This window comes from Thermobia domestica, chromosome 2 (assembly GCF_964235325.1).
Source record: "Thermobia domestica chromosome 2, izTheDome1.hap1.1, whole genome shotgun sequence".
Lineage (NCBI taxonomy): Eukaryota > Metazoa > Arthropoda > Insecta > Zygentoma > Lepismatidae > Thermobia > Thermobia domestica.
In genome coordinates, this window is record NC_137455.1 from 177,416,292 (window position 1) to 177,440,362 (window position 24,071).

General features: G+C 37.4%; 1 protein-coding gene across 3 annotated transcripts in view; it reads right to left on the minus strand.

Annotated features, from left to right (window-relative positions):
* LOC145677494 (tRNA wybutosine-synthesizing protein 5-like) overlaps positions 1-24,071 on the minus strand; it is a 55,974-nt gene that overhangs the window by 22,531 nt on the left and 9,372 nt on the right. For all 3 annotated transcript variants that reach the window (XM_081747975.1, XM_081747981.1, XM_081747983.1), the window contains exon 2: positions 4,653-5,509. In XM_081747975.1, the coding sequence (XP_081604101.1) occupies positions 4,653-5,468 (816 nt within the window). In that variant the 5' untranslated portion in view covers positions 5,469-5,509. The remainder of the gene's footprint in view (positions 1-4,652; positions 5,510-24,071) is intronic.

The following is a 24,071-nucleotide window of genomic DNA, read 5'->3' on the forward strand; positions in this document are numbered from 1 at the left end:
TATTCGTACACGCTATCGGATGTGTCACTATTCATCTCAACGATCCCAAAAACTAAGGGTTGAACACTAATATCGATCATTTAATTTTTACACGTTCCCTTTTCCCACATTCCCTAGGGGTTTTAACCCATACTAGGAGTTGAACTTGACCTTAAACGGCATCGGGATTATCACCAATTAACTTACCGATCCCGAAAACAAATAATTCGACACTAATATCAGTCTTTTTCGATTATTTTACATGTCACCACCAAGAAGTTGTAACAATCTGAAAAACGATCGCTACAAATCTGATTTGTTTAGTCCACATTGTCATTATTGATCGTTTTATTTTATTGTAAATACTTGTTTATTTAATTTTAAGCTTGCTGTTACTAATTTTAAAATGTTATCATTAATTTTCAACTCAAATTTTATTAAAACGAGTCGATGAATTATAGTTTTCTGAAATACTAAATGAATTACTGGGCGGGAAGTGCTTTAAATTCTGTATACATGCATTTTTTTAAAATCTTTTTCTTCTTATTGATCGATTGATGAATATATACAAAAATGTCTACGTAAACAGTGAAATCAGTACTATTCTTCTTAGTTCGCATAGAGACAAAACACACAAAAAGTAGAGCAAATAAGGTCCTTTTTAGGTCCACAATACCTATATAGATATTCGGCCCTTCTTAGAGCCACAATCTCAAACAAAGAATAACAGTCCGAGATGCCGAAGCAGAAGCGATCAGCTAAGAAGAAGGAGGGATAGCAGAACCCCGCCGCAGAGGAGACAACAAACCAAGAGAAGCCACAGTGCCCACAACCAGATGAAACCGTAGTAGGCGAACCAGGGAAGGAGCGGAGCAACCTTCTACCCGTGGTGATGTACTCCGTTGGACACAGATTTCAGACGTCAGAGGATGTCATCGGCGAGATAAAGAAGAAGATGGATGCTTCCGGGATGGAAGTAACACAAATCAGAAAAAGGAGGTTTATGATAAACTTCCCTACTCATGTTGCTCGAGAGCTATTCCTGCGTATCTTCAACCATGAAGATTTTGGTGTCCACTGCGTGATCGACAATGGGAAGGAGCTGCCGAACTCTGATGAAGAACAAGAAGAAAGTGGCCCTTTTCAGAGCCACGGAAATACACTCACACAGGAGGAAACCTCACAGGTGAAAAGCCAACCACCACACAAAGAGAAAGACAAAACACAGGTGAAAAACCAAGAAGAGGATCAACAGCGACAGAAGAAGGAAGATTTCTATGCTAGCCTGGCTTTTAAAGAGAAACTTGAAGCCTTCAACAGAAAGTTTCCCCCAAAGGCAACACGGGCAGAAAACTCCACTCCTACCGAGAGCAGAAACAGCGCAAGCGGCCCTTCTCAGAGCCACAATGAAGAAGAAGATGAAGAAACTGGGAGCTTCATTGAAGTTAAATCCAGAAGAGAAAGACAACACAGCCAGAAATGCAGGAGAACCGGCCCTTTCCAGGCCCAGAAGAGAAAAGAAGCAGAGGACCAAATCGCAAACAGAGGCAAAAAACCCAAACGTTTACTTATGTTATAAAAGGAGTACCACCAGAAGAAGACTTAGAACCTATTAAACAGGAGTTACGCAAGCAGAGCATTGAATTCTTGAATATCATAAGAATACAATCAGCAGATGGGCCACTCCCGCTGCTACGGGTCTTCACAGCAAATCCAGAGCAGGTCCATTTTCTCATAATGCATGGAATTCGCATCAAGGGAAAGCACCACAGGGTAGAGGAATCCAAAGTACAGGCAAGACCAGACCCATGCTGGAACTGTTACCAGTATGGGCACCGTAGACAGCAGTGCAACCAGGAAAGAGTTTGCTTTCGTTGTGGGAAAGCACATAGGAATACCTGTAACAGGCCTATTTCAAACATGTTCTGCGCAACCTGTGCTACGGACGGACATCGGACCGGAAGTGGCAGCTGTCCCAAACGGCCTCGTCATCCAGAGCCTCCACACCAAACAAGGGCGATCTTCACAAAGAAGTATACCAAGGAAAACAAACAACAGGATCATCAAAATGTGACGCTTAAACCACAAGATAAACAGAAGACAAGACAAGAAACCAAAGAACCACAACAGCAGATACCAGTACCAGATCACATCAAACAATATGTTAATGAAGCCGTCAAAGAAGCCACTAATAAGATCATAGTGTGGGTGTCCAGCCTACTAACCAGTACTACAAACCAAGAAACCAGTACACAACTAGCCAGAGATATCAAAATTGCCTCACTGAAAATCCTGAATGCACATCTACAGCCAATAACCAGTTCAGATGGATACATGTATATCCCAGATCCAGAATACATCGATCCAAAGCAAAGGAGAGGGAGGAAGAAACTGACCATGACAAAACCAAGCCAAGCAGCAACGGGATGAAGGGGAAGAAGAAGAAGCCCAAATTGCATGCTAAAAAATAACATAATGTCCCACTAACCAAAATAGCCCACCAAACTACAGACAATTAACAAGTTAGATTAAATCACACCCAGCTTTTAAAGTTGAAACTACAGACAGTAAAATATGCTTTTACATGGTTTTTCCCACCCCTTCTTTGTGTGGTTTACCATGTAAATAACTTGAGCATGCGCATGACCGATAAAGGGGGTTTTCCTGGACTCCATGTGTTTCCGGGGTTTTTCCTCCTACTACCCAAGCCAATGGTGAGGTGAAAAATTCTTCACGCGCTTTCCTATCTTCTTTTTACCCTTCTTTCTTTCTCTAATACACACTGTCCGGTAAATGTCTTAGGATAAAACCCGCGGCGCGACACAACATACGACATGCTGCTTTAGATCTCTAACTGCATGTAGGAGGTGCACGTAGATATAGGTTGGTGCATCACTCAAGGGGGCGAGCTTTCTTGCTAAGGAGCCCTCTTTATTCTCTAATTTATTTAAAAATTTATTTATTTAAAACAGTGAAAGTTGATAAATGTAAAACCGAATTAATTTGATGTTTAGAGCAATTTTAAGTGTTATTTAATCGAACTGCCATAAAATATTGAAAATCATATTCTTTTGTGCAGTAAATAAATATAAACGGTAAGATGTGCTTGTGGAATATCGTTGAAATGTACCATAATATGAATTGCTAAGAGCCTAGCCCCGCCACTCGCCTAGCCGTATCCCAGATTATTCCCAATATTAAATTATTAAGTTAAATTTTGTATGAAATAACTATTTTATTAAATAATATGGAGTTTCCTGAATCTAGGTTCAAACTACGAGATGGATGTTTTTAAATACGTATTCTTAGCCAGTTATACAAAGCTCCGCAGTCATGTACCAATACGTCGCTGTCTTAAAGTAATGAATGAGTTAAATATTATAAATAATTGAAGTATATACGTCGAATTCTTGATAGTAAATGAAATAATCAAGGTACTTGCTGTAGGAAGTAAAATGGTGCTAAGATAACTGATGTATCCTATAATCCGGATCGTTTGAAAGCAGACAGTTGTAATATAGCTCTTGTATCCTGGTATTTGAAATAAACATTAAATTTTGGAACTGAGATTTGGAATCTGTATGATTATTGTAATGTTTGTTAAATGCTGTCAATCTGCTTCCCCGCATGATATCCGGACCTTCTCGACTGGTGATAATTGGAACGGAAGTTTGAAATACAATTTATAAAAGTTAAGGTTTTCTTAGGGCAACGAATGGTTGTTACTATAGAAAGAAAATGGGTAGTACTATTGAGTGTTTTAGAAAAATTTTATCCAAAGAGTGCTGATGGAGGGTAAACTTGGACTTAAACGGCATCTGGAGTATCACTATTTATCTAAGCGACCTCGAAAACTATGGATTCAAACGAATATCGGTCGTTTTCGACCATATTTATATGTCAACCCCTAGATGCGCCAAGGGGTCTCACTTCCACAGTACTGATATTTTCAATCATGATAGAGGAGGTATATGACAAATACTGCAAAACGTGCCTGATAGCGACCAATGATGGTAGGTACTTGACAGAACTGTCGTTAGTGACAATTGTAATTTCAATGTAGTTATGCATTACTATATGCCCGCTGTTTGTCTTTCATTAAAGGTACTTCTTGAGACATGCAAAAACACAAGATACCTCCGCACACTTATTTGTTGTTTATTACTTTTTCCTATTGTGTTTTCATACCACGACTTTTCTGGAAAGAGCGCACATAATGACAACAGTGTACTGACACTTTCTTTTAATATGGGATATCACATAAATAAATAAATAAATAAATAAATAATAGAAAGGTTCATTTCAACAGTACATTTTCTCTGGTATAACAACATTAGAAATGGCAACACTGTTGGAGCAACTTTTGTTAATTGGTGGATTTCTCCGTCTGCTTTGCTGCATGAAGAAACAGTACTCTCTACAAGCGTTAGCTCTAATTACCTAAAATAATTGCATCTAATAAATAACTTATATTTTATTAAATTCTTTCCCCAAGTAATCATTGTTGGTGAAGGTAGCCATGATCAGCAGAATATAAATTAAACAAGTTGTCTGAGACACTATCCCCCATAAAAAAAAAAGCGGGCAAAGGATCATTAACATCCCTTGTTAAACAAAATTACTCTAGCTTTTAATTTTGATTATAACAGCAATGAAAACAAGAATATAAATACCTTTGTTGCCGGAACGAGATCCTTGTTTCCATATGGATCCTTTTTGTTGTACAATTCGTGATCCAAATGCTTCCAGAATACGTTAACAGCAACACCAAATTCCAGCGCTAAAGCATTATGAAACCACAAAGCTGGAATGAAAAGTATATCCCCTGGTTCAAGAATGCATTCATATCTCTGTGCCTGCAGAAATTTTGGATACGTATTTTCATCAACATTATCAATATCGACAACTTTAGATTTATCGCCGACGAGGTACAAATTTAAAGCATCACTAGGACTGAACAGTACCATCCGCTTCCTTCCGGACACTTGTATTAAAATATTATCCATTATGTCATAATGAGTCCATAATTGGATTCCCGGGGAACCAATACGAAAAACACTAGAAAAGAAGTCACTTTCATCAAAAATCTCTGGTATTTTGATATCAGATGCTATACTTGGATAATGTTCCCGAATATCTGCTACATCACGACCTCTAGGATCACATCCTAATGATCTTAAATAATACAGTTCATTTGGACTATAAAAATAATTACGTTGTTTCGTTTGTGAAGCTCGTTGTATCAGTTCTGAGAATGGTAGCGTTTTGTACTCGAAATTCTTCCTAAGAAAATCCATTTTTTGTTCCAAACTTACATGAACTTTCACTTCCTTCTCTCCAACCGCCTCCCTTAAATAATCCACTGTCCATTTGGTAGTACATGGACCAATGTCTAATCCTCTAAGTATAACTGGATGCCGTTTAGGATATATCTCACACTTGAATTGATCTATTGTTGCATTTTCATACACAGGAACAGGTAGAGTCATTATGAACACTGGAGGCAATTAGTAGTGAGGGAGTAGTAAATCTGAAATAATAATAATAATAATAATAAATTGATTAATAAGAATAAAGTTCCCCTCAGCAATAAAAGACAAAGTTTATTTACCTAAATGGTACGTCGTCACTTTTGATAAAATGTGATACTTCGTTAATTTTATTTCTGTTAACAATGCCGATCATGTTATTTACTCTAGAGTCAATCCATTCTAAGTGATCAAGCATGTGCCGCTCGACATTTCCAAAAAATCTAATTTTTTCATGTATCAGGGTACTTCAAAATCACGATTAATTATTTTTTAAAACATCTCGTAGCAACACAGCTTTTACCGCCATTTTGCGTTTTCTCGATTTCAGGCGTTGTTTTGAATATCTCAGCATGTATTTGTCCTAGCAAATTGAAAGTTACTGGGCGTGTCCAACTTGTGCAGAGCTAAAACTTTGTCCTCTGAACATTTTTGCTAAAACCACTTGAAAGGGGTTAAATCAGGGTTTAAAGTAGCAACATTTTTGGACATTGAAAAGATATATTTGGGAAGAGAAAGCAACTGACGTACAGGTCTGAATTTGTTGTTGTTGTTGTTGTGTTTGAGTTTAACGTCCCGTTCAGCAGCGAGGCTATATGAGACGTGGACCTACTGATTAACGTGGAATCCGAACCACATGAGCTCCCGCCGGGAATCGAACCCGGGTCTCCCATGCCAAAGGCGCGTACGCTAACCGCTTAGCCACGGAGGAGCTCTAGGTCTGAATTTGTGTGTGCATGTAGTCCGGGATCTTAAGTTTATACTGAAAAGTATATATTTGCAGACCTGTAGCTGCTCCCAAAGGCCTGAAAAAATATCGTAAAGTTGGGAAATTATGCCAATTTGACATAATTCACTGTCCAATATCTCCAATGGGCCCGTATTTTTTTTTTTTTTTTTTAATGAAATTTTGTGCATAGCTACTCCTTTAGCATACCATAGCACACAACAAAGCGCGTTTTGTGTTTTTGAGCAGAAGGGGGTCAAAGTATTTAAGGAATGACGTTATACTCTAGGAGGTGTTTTGTTCACAAATTCGACTGGAAATTCGTTGTTGTGAAGTAAAATAAAGTACGATGAATGGCTAATGAGCGACTTTTCACTGACTGGAGAATGTACATCAAACGAAAGAACAACAGTCTCCTGCATGAGTTGACAGTTAAAACAAGCATAATCGTGTTTGAATATCATTGATATAGCAAACAACAATAAGTACTTATGGACTTTTGCCAAGTGTGCATTTTGACTTTTCTCGCCTTCTGCTCATAGCGGCATTCCTCACCAGTTCTGCTGTGGGTGTCATAAGATAGTGAGTCACAACTAGAGGAAAGAAAGAAGCTTGAGAGCGATAACTGGACTAGCCGTTCATCCTACTTTATTTTACTTCACAACAACGAATTTCCAGTTGAATTTGTGAACACAACACCTCCTCGAGTATGAAGCCATTCCTTAATACTTTGACCCTCTTCTGCTCAAAAACACAAAACACGCTTTATTGTGTGTTATGGTATACTAAAGGAGTAACTATTCCCATTTTTTTTTTTTTTTTTTTTTTTTTATCCAGGCCTATTGGAGATATTGGACAGTGAAATATGCCAAATTGGCATAATTTCCCAACTTTACGATATTTTTCAGGCTTTTGGGAGCAGCTACAGGTCTGCAAATTTTTCAGTATAAACTTATGAACCCAGACTACATACACACACAAATTCAGACTTCTACGTCAGATTAATTTCTCTGAGTTGTTTGATGTTTCCGAACACCCTGTGAACACACATAGTGAGACCTCTGGTCACGAACTTCATACCTATTCCTCTGTGTGAGAACCAAAATTATTTTCCCATTGAAGTTCAAATATATACATATAATTAGAATTTGTGTGTGTGTTAAGCAAACAATTGATTTAAACCAATAAAATAATATAAATGGTTCAGAACCAGAGTGAACTTAAATAAATGATTCATATCTTTATCCACTTCTTATATTTATATGCAAATTAAATTAGGTCGCTACATTTCTGACTCTCTGTACTTTGTACTTTCACTTGTGCAGTTTTTTTTTTTTTTCTTGTAAAGTGACTTAAAATATTCACAAGTGCAGTACATGCAAGATCAGTACAATACATCTTTGTCGGGTGTTCTCCGTGGATGAGTCTGTAAAATTGTCACTTTTGTAATCAGGGGTCCCCGGTTTGAGCCCAGCTAGAGGCCAATTTCTCTCGGATTCAAACCAAGCAGAGGTTTGTAATCCACTTTACACTGTAGGTCCCGTCTTTCATAACCCCACTGTTGAATAACTGCAATTTGAGGGTGCTAATTCGACTGGGCTCAGTCTCAAGAAGTGACCGCAAACCGGTCTAACTCTAGGTCAAAGGTCAACTAGCTTTTTTCGCTCAGAAGCAAGACTCATTACAAAAATGAGTAAGCGTTTATGAAGTTTATTGGAGGTTCTGTAACCTAATTGGTTGTCACAAAATGCATGATGGAAGGATTTTTACTTCCTGCTTTATCCTAACTTAGGTTCTAACCCAATCTATCTTATTGTCTTATCTATTTCTTAACTGTAGCTGTGAATCAAATAACCTCTCAGATGTTTTTAAGATTTCTTATCCCTTATTACAAATCTAAAGTAGATTTAACTTCATGCAAATAATCTTATACATCATATTAGTTTCCCTAACTCAATCCTTTGTTCAGACGCGCTACTCGGTTTCGCTTATTCTATCTTGAACAGTGATGAATGGGCAGACTAGTAAATAATTTGTGCTCTACTGGCAAATGATTTGTAAAACTAGTTTACGTATGACCTCGAGTTTGACTTATTTTATTGTTTAAAAAATAGAGGCCACTATTATCCACAAAATAAAGAAAATGGTTCAAAAACAAGTAGCAGTGCCACGTGTACACCACGCAAAGGAGTTTGGTTTCTGTTGTTCTATATTTTCACAATTAATATTGAAACTGGAAGTTGTAGTAGATTTCTACCACGTCCGGTTTTAGTAGAGAGATTAGATTAGAGACGAAATATATTCTTGTAATGCCTAATTAATTGCAGAAAACCTCTTGTTGTTATCTATTATAGGTTTTATTATATATCCATCAACGTTAAAACCGGAAGTAGTTCCAAAGTACTGGAAGTAGTTCAATTGAAGATCAAAATAGGAGACGAAAGGCACGCTTGAGAGCTGCTCGATTGGGGGAAATCGCTTTCATCTGTAATATTTTCCATAAGTAGAAGCTTTGCTTTGTATATACTTAAACACAAAACAAACTATTTTTTTGTAGTTTTTTATGTGAATATATTGTTTTGCTCAGCAAATAGTTTGTTTTGCGCTTTCATCTATTTTTTTACCGTTTTAGTTTGTTTTGCGCTTTCATCTATCTTTTTACCGTTTTTGCTCTACGTAGATCAATATTTATTGAAACCAAAAGTTATAGTTGATTTGAACCATTTTCGGTTTTAGTAGAGAGTTAAAAATAGATATAAAATATGTTCTTACGAAGTAGAAAACTGGATCTCACTACCCTAACAGCACAATTACATAGCAAGCATATGCCTATCATGTTCCCTCAGGTACATGAGAATGTGTCCAGTATGTGTCTTATGTACCTCTGAGAGAGAAATCACATGGACGCCAAGTGATAATCACAGTCTATGTCCGCCCCTAGGCACATGCCTGACATGTACCTGAGGGAACGTGCCTAGTATGTTCTAGGCAGGGTTGGCAAAAACGATGGTTTTTATTGAAAAAACAAAAAAAAACGGTTTTTTGGTTTAAACCAGGTTTTTTTGGTTTAAATAATCTGCTCTATGTATTGATATTACATATGGTCAGAAATAAGTTTTTTTTTTTTTTTTTTTTTTTTTTTGCCTTGCTGTTATTATGCAACAATAGGGTTATGGTAGAAGGGGTCATATAAGCTTAAAGCGGAATCCAAACGGCTTCCCGGCTTACATCCGAGAGAAATTGTTCTCCATTTGTACTCGAAACTGAGACTAATTGGCCACAAATGCACTGAGTCTGCCGACTCACTCACGAAGGACTCCTGATAAAAATACGTTGTACTGATCTTTACATACTTGTTAATATAACTGTTAAGAGTCATTTCAGGACAAAAAGATAAATAGTTGCACAAGTGAAACCATCATACAGAATTAATATAAATCGGGAAACTCCCGCCTTAACCATTGGGAAAATCCTGTTATTACTTTAAATGCAAAGCAAATCCCGTTACTGCTTTGCATGTAAAATTTTAAGGTCAACGTATCATAATCAGTACGCTAAAAGTGGGGTATTAAATCCCAAATTTAGTATCTAGATATCATTCAATAAAATTAAAACTAACTCCAATCCAAGCTAACGTTGAAAGCTACGTAGGCAGCAGATAAATTCTGCCAATGTCTATCAATATATTTAAGAAACCTTGGCTTTTTTGTAAAACAACAGACATTCAGATAAGCAGAAATACACAATTTGGCTTCGTTTTGTATGTTTACGCTTAACATCTTTATGTAATACTGAGGTTATCAAGAAGACTTTCGCTTTAAAGTGACACTCAAACCGCTTCTAGGTTTACACATGAAAGAAGGGTTGTGGTTCGACCGAGAACTGAACATGGGATACTGATTAAAAGGTGAAAAAGAGAGAAAACTAATGCAAATGGTTTGATATGTGGAAAAGTTCACACGATTTAAAGCACTTTCATTCTTTTTTCTTTCTGGTTTAAACCAGCTAACCCTGGTTCTAGGTATGTTCCCCATGCCTAAGCGTCAATGAACCACAAAATTACTCCCGCAAAATATGTTAAATCGCCCATATGAGTAATGTGTTTACATTAAGGTGAGTCTACACAACACTTTAAACAAATAAAAAAAGTACCCCAGTGGGGCGCGAACCACGAACCTTTGGATTACTAGCCGCATGCTCTTCCGACTTGGCCACGGAGGCGATGAAGAAAACGTCGCTTGTAGAGGGATAAATTGTTGACGTCTTTTGAATCTGGCTAATCAGAGTGCTCCTTTAACCGCCTATATTCGACGATAACCGTTTGGGATCAGATAAAATCTGCTCGCCATGTAATTTTATAACAAAATGACGATTGTCTATTTACTTTATTTTATTGTTCTTCCATATTCACTTTTAAATGATCGGCGACAGTTACCATCTAATAAAGTTGGTGCGTTTGTTGTTTCTAGTACACAATCGCTTAGAAAAAGAAGCAATAAATGCATCAAATGTGGAAGATTAATTTAGAGCACCTAAATGACGCATGCCTAGCACATCTTATCTGAAACAGTATGTACCTAAAGGACATACCTAGAACATAACAGATATATGTCCCAAGTGACAACATAAAAACAAATGACTGTTAAGAGTGCGAAACTGAGCCAGGTATATAAATGCTATATTTGTGATACATAGTTGCAAATATCAATTAGGTGTAACAAGTACCTAAAACTGTAGGCAGCTGTAGTAGGCCTACATACTTAGCACATGAATATCATATGTATATGCCAAGTGTCGGGTACCTAAAAAGTAGCTGGGACAACTAAATGGCACATGCGTAGCACATCTTGTGCTGTTAGGGTATATATTACCGTTTTCGATCTATGGTGATCTAAGATCAAACCAGAAATCGTTTATTTAAACCACTTACGGTTTGAGTAGGTGTTTTAATAACAAATTCAATTCCTAACTCTTGACTATATTTTGACCAAATTTGGTGATGATCCATCAAGCAGTTCTTTAGTTTTTCTTTTTCTTTCCTTTTTCGCACACGCGCACACACGGGTATGGTAAATATATAAAGGAGTAGGTAAACGAAATTCTAGTTATTTAAAAACCAAACAAGGAAAACTTGGATTTTTCCACCTCTGCATACAATTAATCCGTCCTAACCACAGAAACGTGACATTTTTTCACCTCTGCATACAATTAATCCGTTCTAACCACAGGAACATGACATTTTTCCACCTCTGCATACAATTAATCCGTTCAACCACAGAAACATGACACTGTCTGTTTTCTATGATAAACGATATAAAATGAAATGAAACCTATCCTTCCAGAAAACAAAAGATAAGTAAATAAGAAACATTTAGACTTTTCTTGGTTGTATAGTTGTGAGAAGCAGAGGTGAAAGCTACTGCTTGGAAGAAGAATCCGTCCGTTTCAAGCAACAAAAGATGTAGAAAAGCAATCGGAAACATATGTTCGAGATTGAGGTTTCAAAGATCGTTATCTTTGTTCTATCAAGTATTTTGTTGACACGTGAGTCACATCAGCTTCCACCGAAAAGGCAAATTCAGATAGTTGCCGTCGTAAAGTTATAGGAACTCAGTAGGGAAGTGGGGGATGGGAACGGAGACTGCTCAAGGCGTAAATGATTATGAAAATTTGAAGTGGTAGACATCAGTTTCGCTTCTCAAATTGCCACAATGCATCCCTTCCCAGCATGTGTTCTTCAAAGAATGTCACACGTAGTAATTTATGAGGTATGCAAGTGGTCTTTTGATCCTTTACCTGCAGTAGTGATTATCTCATTACGGAAGTAATTATTACAATTAATTTATGTCATTAAGTTTAAAATTGGGATAACCATCTACTTTGTATTGCTCTTTGGCATTCGTATAAAAAATTGCAAATTTTTAAGTACAGTATTTTGTAAGATATTTATGAATTAAATTTTACATGTTACCTTATAGGGATTCTGAAGCCTCGGATGATGGGTAGACATTCCCTTAACCCTGCTGCTCTGTTCCCATTTATTATACACATATACTGTTCGGGTCAATATGACCCATAATTAAATTGTATTGGAAAAGGACCATTTTTTCAAACAATGACTAGTTTAATTAATAGTCTAGTGCTAGGAAAATATTTTAATTGTCTTTAAATATTTTGCAATGCATTACATGTGCACTCATGTCCAGAATGATTGTCGCATATCTGCAGAACATTGTAAGAAATACCGGGCGAATTCGTTATCAAATTTTATTCCTACAACAACATATTTATAGACATGCGACAATAATTTTGGGCATAAGTGTACATAATTTCCCTGGTGGATGAATGGTTACACTCGTTACCTTATAATCAAGGAGTATCGGCTTCGATTCCCGGTGGGGACACAAGTGGTTCAGATCCCACTTTGAACTGTAGGTCCCGTCCTTGGATGATTCATCATCCCATGGAAGGCAATAGCAAACCGTCGTAGGTTCACTGCACAGGGACCTTCAGGTCAAGACCTACCTTCGGGCAGAAAATTTCATCATCATCATCATATGTACATTCTCTTGATGAAACCAAAATGTAGGAAATGTTGAATTAGATACAAATATTGGACATTTTCTAATGGTTTACTGTATTTTAACTTGAAACATTAGTTATTTTCACCTAAAACAAGATGGCTTATGGTAGTAAGAATTTTATTACTATGCAGTTGTTCATATTCGTGAAGCCCACATGTCACTGCATTGCTTTACTGTTTTTAGTCTTCACAAGATTGGTAATTAGTAAAGAGAATATAACACATTAGACGCGCATAACACTTGTTGGTAAATTTGGTAAACGGTACTACTGACAAGCTTCTATGAAACAATTTGGTAAACGTTAGACACGATCACACCACTCTTTATTTACAGAGCGGACAGTAATAAGGAGCATGTGATTTCATATTTGTTTCTTGTAAATAAAGCAAACCAAATTTATCTTGTTGTCGTTAGGTGATGGACAGTATCTGCACCTTGCACGCTTGATAAGAACTTGCTTCGGGTTTTATCACTGTAGCTTCAGATTCACCATTTCCTTGTGCTCTCGTTACAATGTTTCGAGTATCGTCACTTCTCAGCATAAATTGTCTAGATTTATCTCAGGTAAAATGAGAGATTTTCCAAGTTCTTCCAAATACAATCTTCTTTTGATGAGATTTTCTACTTGTCAGCTTGGATTGTTTGAAGTCCACAAAATAAATCCATTGTAAGCTGATACATCGATCATATTATACAACAATATCATGGGCCATTTGTTGGTTTTGCGTTTACATGTGTATGTGTTCACAAGTTGATATAAAGTGTTTACAGTTCTTTTAGTTGAATTACAATCCAATATTATGTTGGGTTTCTTGTCAACTCGGTTGCTGATTTCTTCTGTGTGAAGAGTACTCATGAGCACAACGTTTTTAATTTTCTTATGGATGTAATGTACAACGCTTGTATTGTTTGCAAAATAAAACGGCGGTGAATGCAGTTCTTTGTTTGACAAAATTTTCGGAAGTTCAGGTTTGTTTTTCCTTATTGTCCCAAGGATAGTTATTTTCTTTCCAAGAAGATGCTGTCCTAAAGTAAACGAGATGAAAAAATTACACAAGTTGCATTATGGCCAATTAGTTAGGAAACAAGATCACTTACAACACGCATACCTTGGTTCATCTCAGGCTATGCACCGGGTTCTTTACATAGACCCCCTATATATACATGTTGCTTGAGAACGTAAGATGTTTTGCTATCATATACAGTCCAGATTTTTATACCGCATTTTGCCGGTTTACTGGGTATATTGCTTGAACGGGCAACGCCCTCTAAATTCTAATAATGGTTCATCAACAGTGACGTTTTCATCAGAATAATATAGCTTAGGAAGAACTTCCATCCACTTTTCCCACATATCACGAAAGTAGATACACAAGTTCTGTGAGAAATAAGACAGCAGTTGAAAATTCACTCACACACCACAGAAAAACTTCTTCGGGTCATATTGACCCGAACACTACATTAGTAATATATAGAAAAATTTCGAAAACCGTTAATAATAAAAGTTTGAGAGTTTCAGAAAATATAATTTGGATTGAATAAAACAAAGTCACAAACTTGATCTACACTACAAAAATTATCATAAATTTTATGAGAAATCAAAATCCATTTCGGGTCAAATAGACCCGAACAGAACAGCAGGGTTAAACTGCTTTTATTAAACATTTAATTCTTCTTCTGTTGTGCAGGAAAATGGTATCTTGATCACTTAAAGTCAAAGTTAATAGCTTTGTATGCCTGTCTTCTTCTGAAAATGGGATAGTTGAACTCACTGAACATAAGACAAGTGGGGCGATCAATAAGTTTTTTGCCTTCGCGTAGAGAGTGAAGCTAAAAGTCTCAAACAGATATATGTTATTTTTCCTTTACCACATAGTGATTTTCCAAAGCAACACACTTCTCCAAACACAAATTCACAGCCATTGTTTGTAGGAAGTGCCACATTGGTTTGAAAAACAGTTCTCGACAGTGGAAATGACCTTAGCATCTGTAGACGTTTCATTTTTGGAAAAAAGAAGTCTGAGGGCACGAAGTCAAGGTAATATGGCAAACTGGGAATTAACCGGTGACCAAAGCTTTGCACAATATTCAATGTTTCCTACACTGTCAGCGGGAGCATTATCGACTAACAGGCGCGGACAACTTTGCTGAGTATCTCATAGTACTTTACCTTCAAAGCAACATGAAGTTTCTGCAACAGATCTCTATAATATGTCCCAGTCATGCTATGACCATAAGATACGCGTAATCAGTGGGTCATTCCACGTCAGTTCATCCAGCGAAAAACCGAAATGTCACCCACCGACTCAGATTTTAATGATATTTGGTACACTTGGTCTACAACCATCAAAACTAATTTGGGCAAAAGTTAAGAGCTCTCGCTTAACCCATTCCCATGTTATGATCCATCAAAATTTGGACATGGTAGGCAAAATATTCTACTCTCGACAGCCGGAAATGGTGCATTGAGGTTTAAAATTGCACTAGTTACATGCTGACATGAATCCTTTGAGGCAAGACCTTTCCATTCTGATGCAGAATTGTCTGTAGATTTCAAACCTGTGGTTAGATTTGTGATAGTATCAACTAAAGTGCACTTTTGTACAAACAACGAGTAAAAGTGTGCTTGAAAAACGGGCCTCAACTAGAAGTACAAAAATTGCACTATTTCAAAAAGTACTAAATTCACAGAAATAATTCCTAGATATTGCTGAAAGAGGATGAAATTTCCCATAAAATGAAATAAAAATCGTTTTGGGTATTTAAGTATATACTACAGGGTGGTTCAAAAGTGTGGTAACACCCAAATCTTTTGAGACATATGGTACCACCGGCTGCCATCTTGAATATGCATAAATGGCGGGAACATTTTTAAATGGTAACCCTATCGTGTGATACATCAAATAGGACTGAAATATTTCTAGGAATGCAGTGGTGAAATGTTTTTGGCTCTACGAACAACCATTGTTTTATCTGATTTAAACCGATTTCCTTTTGCTTGAGGTGGAGTAACACGGAATGGCACTAACAAGGGATGAGCGAATAGAGATGGTGTTGATCTCAGGAGAGTACAGCAGCAGACAGATCGCACACGATTTCAACGGGAGCCCATTTCCCATAGTGCAGTGTGGAAAGTTATAGCGAAATTTGAGGAAACCGGGTCGGTGATAAACAAGCCAAAAGCAGGCAGGCCTCGCACAGCGATGGACGAAGCGACATCCACTGTTGTATTGGGATCATTCGCGAAAAGTCTCGCCCACAGTATCGTCGCCTAGTCTAAGAATGTGGTATATTCCGTACGTCCATCCTGCGAATCTATTTGTGCACAAGTGGCACCCATACAAGATACAGCTATTCCAACATCTAACCGTCTGTGATCCAGACCACCGAGTCAAATTCTGTGAGTGGGCCGAACAAATCAGACAATCCTCGAGTCGCATATGACGTGCTGTTCTCGGACGAGGCCAATTTTTTGTGTCGAGCGAGTTGAACAAGCAAAATGTCCGATATAGGAGTGACAATCCACACTGGTACAACGATTCTCGGGTCGTTGGTTCTGACAAAGTGATGGTGTGGTGCGTTGTATGGGGTACCTGTATGGTGGGCCCATTATTCATCGAGGGCAATTTAAATGCAATTACCTACCGTAACATGCTTGAGGAGGATATCCTGCCGTCCTCACATTAGAGGATGGCTCTTTCCCTTTGTTCTATCAACATGACGGATCACCACCTCATTACGGATTATGTGGTTGTATCTCGATGAGCAATTCCAACAGATAGATAGGACGGCGAGGACCTGTAGAATGGTCACCGCGTTCCCCAGACCTCAATCCACTGGATTTTTTTCTGTGGAACTACGTGAAGTCCGCTGTATATGCTACCAAGTTCAGGAATATTAACCACCTTAAACGCAGATTTATTCATACGTGTGCCAGCATTTCTGAGGACATGTTAAACAGGGTAATGGATGACTGACAGCAGCGGGTACATTTAATGATTGCTCAGTACGAACGGCACATTGAACAATTGATGTAACATTGGGCAGTGGGCCACACACTGCCCGCTGTAGATTAAAACTGCAATGGTTGGTTGTAGAATCAAAAACATTTCAAAATTGGATTCCTGGAAAAATTTCAGTCCTATTTGATGATGTATCACACGATACAGTTCCCATTGAAAAAGGTTCCCACCATTTCAAGATGGCGCCGATGGTTCCCGCCATATGTCTCAAAAGATTTCCCCCCTCTCTGTTATTATCACTTTTTTCTTTTTCCCCAGTTCTGAATGGTTTGGATTTTATGTGGGCGTTTCCACACTTTTGGACCACCCTGTAGTATACACTCAAATACTACTCAAATATACTTTAACCCAAAACGATTTTCATTTCAGTTTATAGGAAATTTTATCCTCTTTCAGAATATCTAGGAATTATTTCTGTGAATTTGTACTTTTTGAAAGTGCAATTTTTGTACTTCTAGTTGAGACTCGTTGTTTAAGCATACTTTTTACTAGTTTTTTGTACAAAAATGCACTTTAGGTTGATACTATCACAAATTTGACCAATCTGACCCTAGATTTGAAATCTACAGACAATTCTGCATCAGAATGGATAGGTCTGTTGCCTCAAAGGATTCATGTCAGCATGTAACTAGTGCAATTTTAAACCTCGATGCAACATTTCCGGTTGTCGCGAGTAGAATATTTTGCCTACCATGTCCAAATTTTGATGGATCATAACATTGGAATGGGTTGAGCGAGAGCTCTTAACTTTTGCACAAGTTAGTTTTGATAGTTGTAGACCAAATGTACCACGTATTATCAAAATCCGCGTCAGTGGGTGACATGGGCGGCGGTAATTTTGTCACCGGAAACTTCGTCACGGTAATTCTGGCACCAAAATATTACCACATAGATAACACTGGCTTACAGTGGTTTTGGTGCCGGGTGTTTCTTAGCTGATTTGAAGTAGAATTGGGACGCTGAATCCAAATATGGCGTTAGTTTTCCCCTAACAGCTTTAGTTTTTGAGATATAGGAATTGCAAGACTGACCTGCTACAACGTTGAAAATTGCATAGGTGCTGTTTTACTGTAAGTGAAAAGAAAACTATGACATTTAAATCTGTTATTTGGAACACTTTGAAAATAATGAAAACCATATAAACACAAACATCAAGTACATAATAACTCTGTAACTACATTTTATAATAGTTTTTATGAATAAAAAATCAAATAATTTGTTCAAAACGATCTATTCAACACTTCGGAAGCTTCGTTTTCGTGACATCCTTGAATGTTTCTTTGCACAGTCTCTTTTTAGGTTCCAGCAGTAATCTGCCATCATATGGGCATCCCATCTTCCTTGGTAGCGGTCCTCCATTGTTTTAATATCTTGGTGAAATCTTTCACCTTGTTCTTCACTCAGACTGCCTACGTTGTCTGGGAAACGGTCCAAATGGCTGTGCAGGTAATGAATTTTGATATATTACATCCAAGTTTTTGGAATGCATTAAGCATCTGGTTCACTAGCTCAACATAGTTATCAGCTTTATTATTGCCAAGGAAATTCTTGATAACTTCTACAAATGAGGTCCAAGCTCTACGTTCAGTCTCATTCATGGACTCCACGAAAGCCGGATCTTTCATGAGTTGTCTTATTTGGGGACCATCAAATATTCCAGCTTTTAATTTTTCTGTGCTGATCTGAGGTAGCTTGTTTCCCATGTAAGCAAAGCACGGCCCGTCCTTATTTAGCGCCTTTACAAACTGCTTCATCAAACCGAGCTTGAGATGTAGAGGTGGCAAAATGATTTTGTCATACTCAACAATAGGCATGTTAATAATATTTTTCTTACCAACAACCATGTCGTCTCTCTGCGGCCACTCTTTTTTTGACCAATGGTTTGCTTTGTCTCTGCTATCCCACAGACATAGAAAACAAGGATATTTTGTGTAGCCACTTTGCTGTCCAAGAAGAAAGTTCACCATCTTTAAATCCACACAAATCACCCACTGATGGTCCTGATATTTAATTTTTTCCATAACCAAAGCAATTGCTTCATATTCTTCTTTCAGTCGTGTTGAATGAGCGATTGGAATTGAGCCATATTTATTGCCATTGTGTAGAAGGACGCATTTTAAACTTCGCTTGGAGCTATCAATAAACAGGCGCGAATCATCTGGATTGTATTCTGGAAGACCCATGTGTTCTAGGAGACCTCTAACATCGTGACAGAATACGAGATTTGTGTCTTCAGTGAAAAATGGTAAAAACTCCTTTTCCCTTGTTCGGTAGAATGTGATTTTAGTTCCTTGTTCTAGTACGTTTTTCTCCTTCAATCTGGAAGCAAGTAATTCAGACGATTCTTTTGAAAGATTAAGGTCCCTAACTAGATCATTTAGCTCATCTTGATTAAACTGTTGCGGAATTGTTGACATTCCCTCATAATCACTGTCACTTCCATCATCCATGTCACAAGAATGTTCACTACGTTCGTTTTCAGTCTCACAAAGCTCTGGCAAGTGGTGAAACGTTGGGATTGGTATTTCATCGGAATGAACAACTGGACGTCTTGCTGAAGGCAGATCAGGATATGTCCACTTGTTCCGGTTATTTCTATTCATACCCGTAACATTTACCAGGCAGAAATAACAGTCATCAACATGGTTTGTGGGTTCCCTCCAAACCATTGGAACACCAAACTTAAGACTTTTTCTTTTTCCAGTTGTCCACTGTCGCAAGTGTTCAGTACACATTTTACACACAATATGTAGAGCCCACGTTTTATCTTGGTCCCCTAGGCATACACCAAAATATGCATGATATGCTTTTTTTACAAAGTCACTGATATGTTTTCTATTGTCTTTAAATGTGTACTCACCACATATGTAGCAAAACACATCAGGATGGTTAACACAACTTCTTCGACTTGAACTCATTTTATGTTCAGGCCACTAACACGGATGTTAAATATAAAGCCTTAGTATACGCGATACAAGTTATGATTTCAGAACAAAACTCACATGTTCCAACATGTCACTCCACCTGCAAGACAACAACTACGATCCACTAGCCAAGTAGAATACCAATGCAATCTAGTGGACGTTCCTGGAACTACTATATGACTAGTTTCCGTTTAGTACCGACAGATAGCAGCACTAATGAGAAAAGAGCGCCGTTCTTCCAAATAGAAATCTCTATAGAGCACAGTAGGATTTATTTGAGTTGCAGAGTTTATAAGATCATATTCAAACTTGTTATTACGAGAATATTTGTATTTCTTTTGCTTATTTTGTATACTATTGCAAGAAGCATGCAGAAATAGTGGTTACATCATTTATAATTTACATATTTATTTTGGATTGTAATATTTCTTCCACATACATTGTAACGTAAATAACACTACTGGTACAGTAGCCTGTATCTACCAAAGTAGAGCTGATAGAAAAAAACTGCTTACATTATTGGATTCAGCGCCCCACACATAGTTAAAATCAGCTCTAAAATTTTAGGCACCAAGAAAAAATTTTTTTTCTGTAGGCCTGTGTAATTTCATCACCGAAAATTTTGTCACGATAACTTCATCACTAGTGTCTTTTAGAACATAATACAAATATAATGAATGAACTCGAAAAAGTTTTTGAAATTTCTTTCTTTAATCTTCAACTCCAGCAAAACTATGCAGCATAATCGAAATATTATTATTATTATTATTAAAAGAGTTACATATTTTGGATATCATATTTGAAATAAGACATAAAAGTTTCCAGTAATTCTATCACAGAAATATTATCACATAGGAAATTTTATTATTTATTTTTTCACCCTTCTTGAACTAAATAGAGGCAATGCAAATGACCAAAACAACTTACCGGTACGCTATTTTAATAAAACTTGGAAAACAATTCGGTTGGTGTTGAACTCTGCAAAATTGAAGTTTCGGGTACTCGACGTAGAGCAAGCACCAGTAGAAGAAAATAGTGCCAGCTTCGGCAAATGTTAAAAGCACAGGCAACATGGGGAACTAATGGGTGTATATATATATATATATATATATATATATATATATATATATATATATATCACTATTTACAAATATTAAGTCTTGCCAATATCAAAATTTCAGAACAGAAAATAGCAAACAAATATGGAAAGATATGCCAATCCGTTCATTTTCCTGCTACTAGACGAAATTTTGCATCGTTCTTGTACCGTTCTCTGAGCCAAAACTCTTGGACCTTCATCCACGTTAATTGAGTCATGTAAAGAGTTACCTTTTTTAGGAGCTATTGAAAGAAGAATATTATATTTCAACTCTAAGTAAACATTGGCAAATTGTTATTGGATATATGTGAAGAAAACAAATTTATATAAAGGAAGAAAAACGTATAAATATTTCTGGAAGTTTCCTTTAAATATAGCCTTATGGAGCTATTGAGAAGTGAAACATGGATGGTGGGCGGCAACTTTTAAATGGCTCCTTAAAAAAAAAAAAAAAAAGAAAAAAAAATCACGTGTATGTCATTTGAGGTGAGACTTCTTTTACTAGGTGTACGCCCTAATGCAGAGCAAGACATAAAATTCATATGAAGAACTGTTTCGTGCGGTGGTGCATCAGTGCAGTGAATTTAGTGAATATCCGAACCCTGTAACTGTGGTTATGGATTTCGAGATAGCGGAAATGCAGGCTGTAAAAGCAACTTTTGGAAATTTAACTCGTGTACAGCGTTGCTTTTTATTTATTTATTTTTTTTTTTTTTCACCTGACTCACTCAACGTGGGGAAAGATCCAAGAGCTTGGATTCACAGAAGGGTACAAGAGCAATGAAAATTTTCTCTATTTTGCGAGAAAATAAATGGACTGGCATTTCTTCCCGTAGCAGATGTGCATCAGGAATAGAAGAGTCTTCGGAGGAAGAGCTGGATCTTCTGGACTATTTTGATAGCACCTAATTCAACAAGTTGAAGCAACGGTTTCAACTGTGCTACATCAAGATGCTGTGGGTCAACCACCAAAAAACAAAACTAGAAGAGTGTTTCAGATTTTGCAGAAACGGCTCCAGTCTTTGTGCATAACGTATAACACTGGAACTAAATGTTTGAAAAAAAAAAAATTGCTTGTTGTTTCCTATAATGTTACGAATAGTAGAAAATCAGAAAATCAACATGTAAAATACACCTTCCATTCCAAAAGAAAAGAAACGTTTTAAAAAAACAAAAAAGCAATGTACATTTTGGAAAAAATCATTTTTATAAATCAATGTATTCCCCTTCTGCATCGATACACATATTTGCACGCTCCAACAAGTTGTCAAACGACTTCTCCATGTCCTTTATTGGAATGGTCTTTAGGACGGCGGTCGTCGCCTTCTCAATGGCATCAATCGATGCTTGCCACTTTCCTTTCATCGCCAAATGCAGTTTCGGGAACAGATAGAAATCGCACGGAGCGAGATCTGGTGAATAGGGTGGATGATGCAACCGAATAATGTGATTTTTGACCAAAAATTCAGTTACAAGTCGCGAACGATGTGATGGTGCATTATCGTCCAAAAGAGTCCAACTGCCGATTTCGCGATATTCGGGCCGAATACGACGAATTCTTGCCAGCAAACGCTTCATGACGCCCAAGTAAAACTCTCCAGTGACTGTCTGGCCGGACTGAACAAATTCTTTGTGGATAATTACTTTTGAATCGTAAAAACAAATCAGCATCACCTTAACTTTTGACTTCACCAAGCGACTTTTATTGGGTGTTCCTTCATCCGGCGCTCTCCATTCAGCACTTTGCCGCTTTGTTTCGGGCTCATATTCAAAACACCACGTCTCGTCACCAGTTACAATCGATTTCAAGAAGTTTCGATCCTGCCGAGCACTTTTAACGATGTCTTTGCAGTGTGCAATTCGATCAACTTTTTGGTCTTCGGTGAGTTTGTGTGGTACAAACCGCGAATTAACCTTCTTAAGGCCCAAAACTTCGGTCAAAATGCGGTATGCGGTTGTTTGAGGAATGCCTAATTCCATTTCAATAACTTTCACCGACGATTTTTTGTTATGTTTGATGAATTCACGCACTTTTTCGATGTTTTCTTCCGATAATCCGGTTCTGGGACGGCCTGATCTTTCGTCATCATTCAGCGTCTCTCTACCCGATTTGAATCGCCTGAACCACTCGTAAACTTGCGTACGGGATAGACACTCATCACCATATGCATTTTGTAGCATTTGGTGCGTTTCACTAAAAGTTTTACCCAGTTTAACACAAAACTCAATTGCAGCTCGATGTTTGAAACTCATTTTCCGACCGATGTACACAACACACTGACAGTTGAAACGCAATAACTTTGTTGCCGTGCATCCAAATGTCATGACATTTATACCAGTTGTCAATGAGGGACTACGCCATCTACCGGTAAAATATTACAACAGATGGCACTAGTGGTACTATTTGTTTTCAAAAGTTCGGTTTCTTTTGGAATGGAGGGTGTACTTATTGCATTATAGCAGGTTATATTTTGTTTTCTATTTTCTGTTCTGAAATTTTGAAAACTTAATATTTGTAAACAGTAATATATAAATCCATTAGCGACACATTTTGCCTGTGCTTTTAACATTTGCTGAAGATGGCATTATGTTTTTTTACTGCTGTTTGTTCTTGCGTCAAGCATTCGAAACTTCGATTTTCCAGAGTCGAACACCAACTGAATTGTTTTCCAAGTTTGATTAAGATCAGATTAGCTGTTTTGGTCGTTTACTTTGTCTCTACTTAGTTCAACAAAGGTGAAAAATGACCATGACAAAATTCCCTACATCCTAATATTTTGGTGACAAAATTACAGGTGACGAAATTACTATGTCGAAAGTTCCGGTGGCGAAATTTCCTAAGTTCGGGTGACATGGCCTGGATGAACTGACATGGAATGACCCAGTGAGGATTACCCAGAAAACTGAAAACATTACTCTCTTCCAAGAAAGTTGCCACGCAGGCCCTTCGGTGTAGGGGAAGTGGAAATGTTTTCACATTTACTCATATCTTAGTCTCTGAAATATGATGATATACTCAAGATTCGCCCATGGTCCAAGACGATCGTAAAAATCGTCCTTATTGGATACACACTTTAGATGCCCAATCAACTCGTTGCTGATTCTAAAAACGGGTGAACACAATTCGACAGTTTTACTCGTTCCAGACTTCCTAGCTTCAAACCTATTGTATCTAGAAACAAAAATTACACATTAATATATATATTAA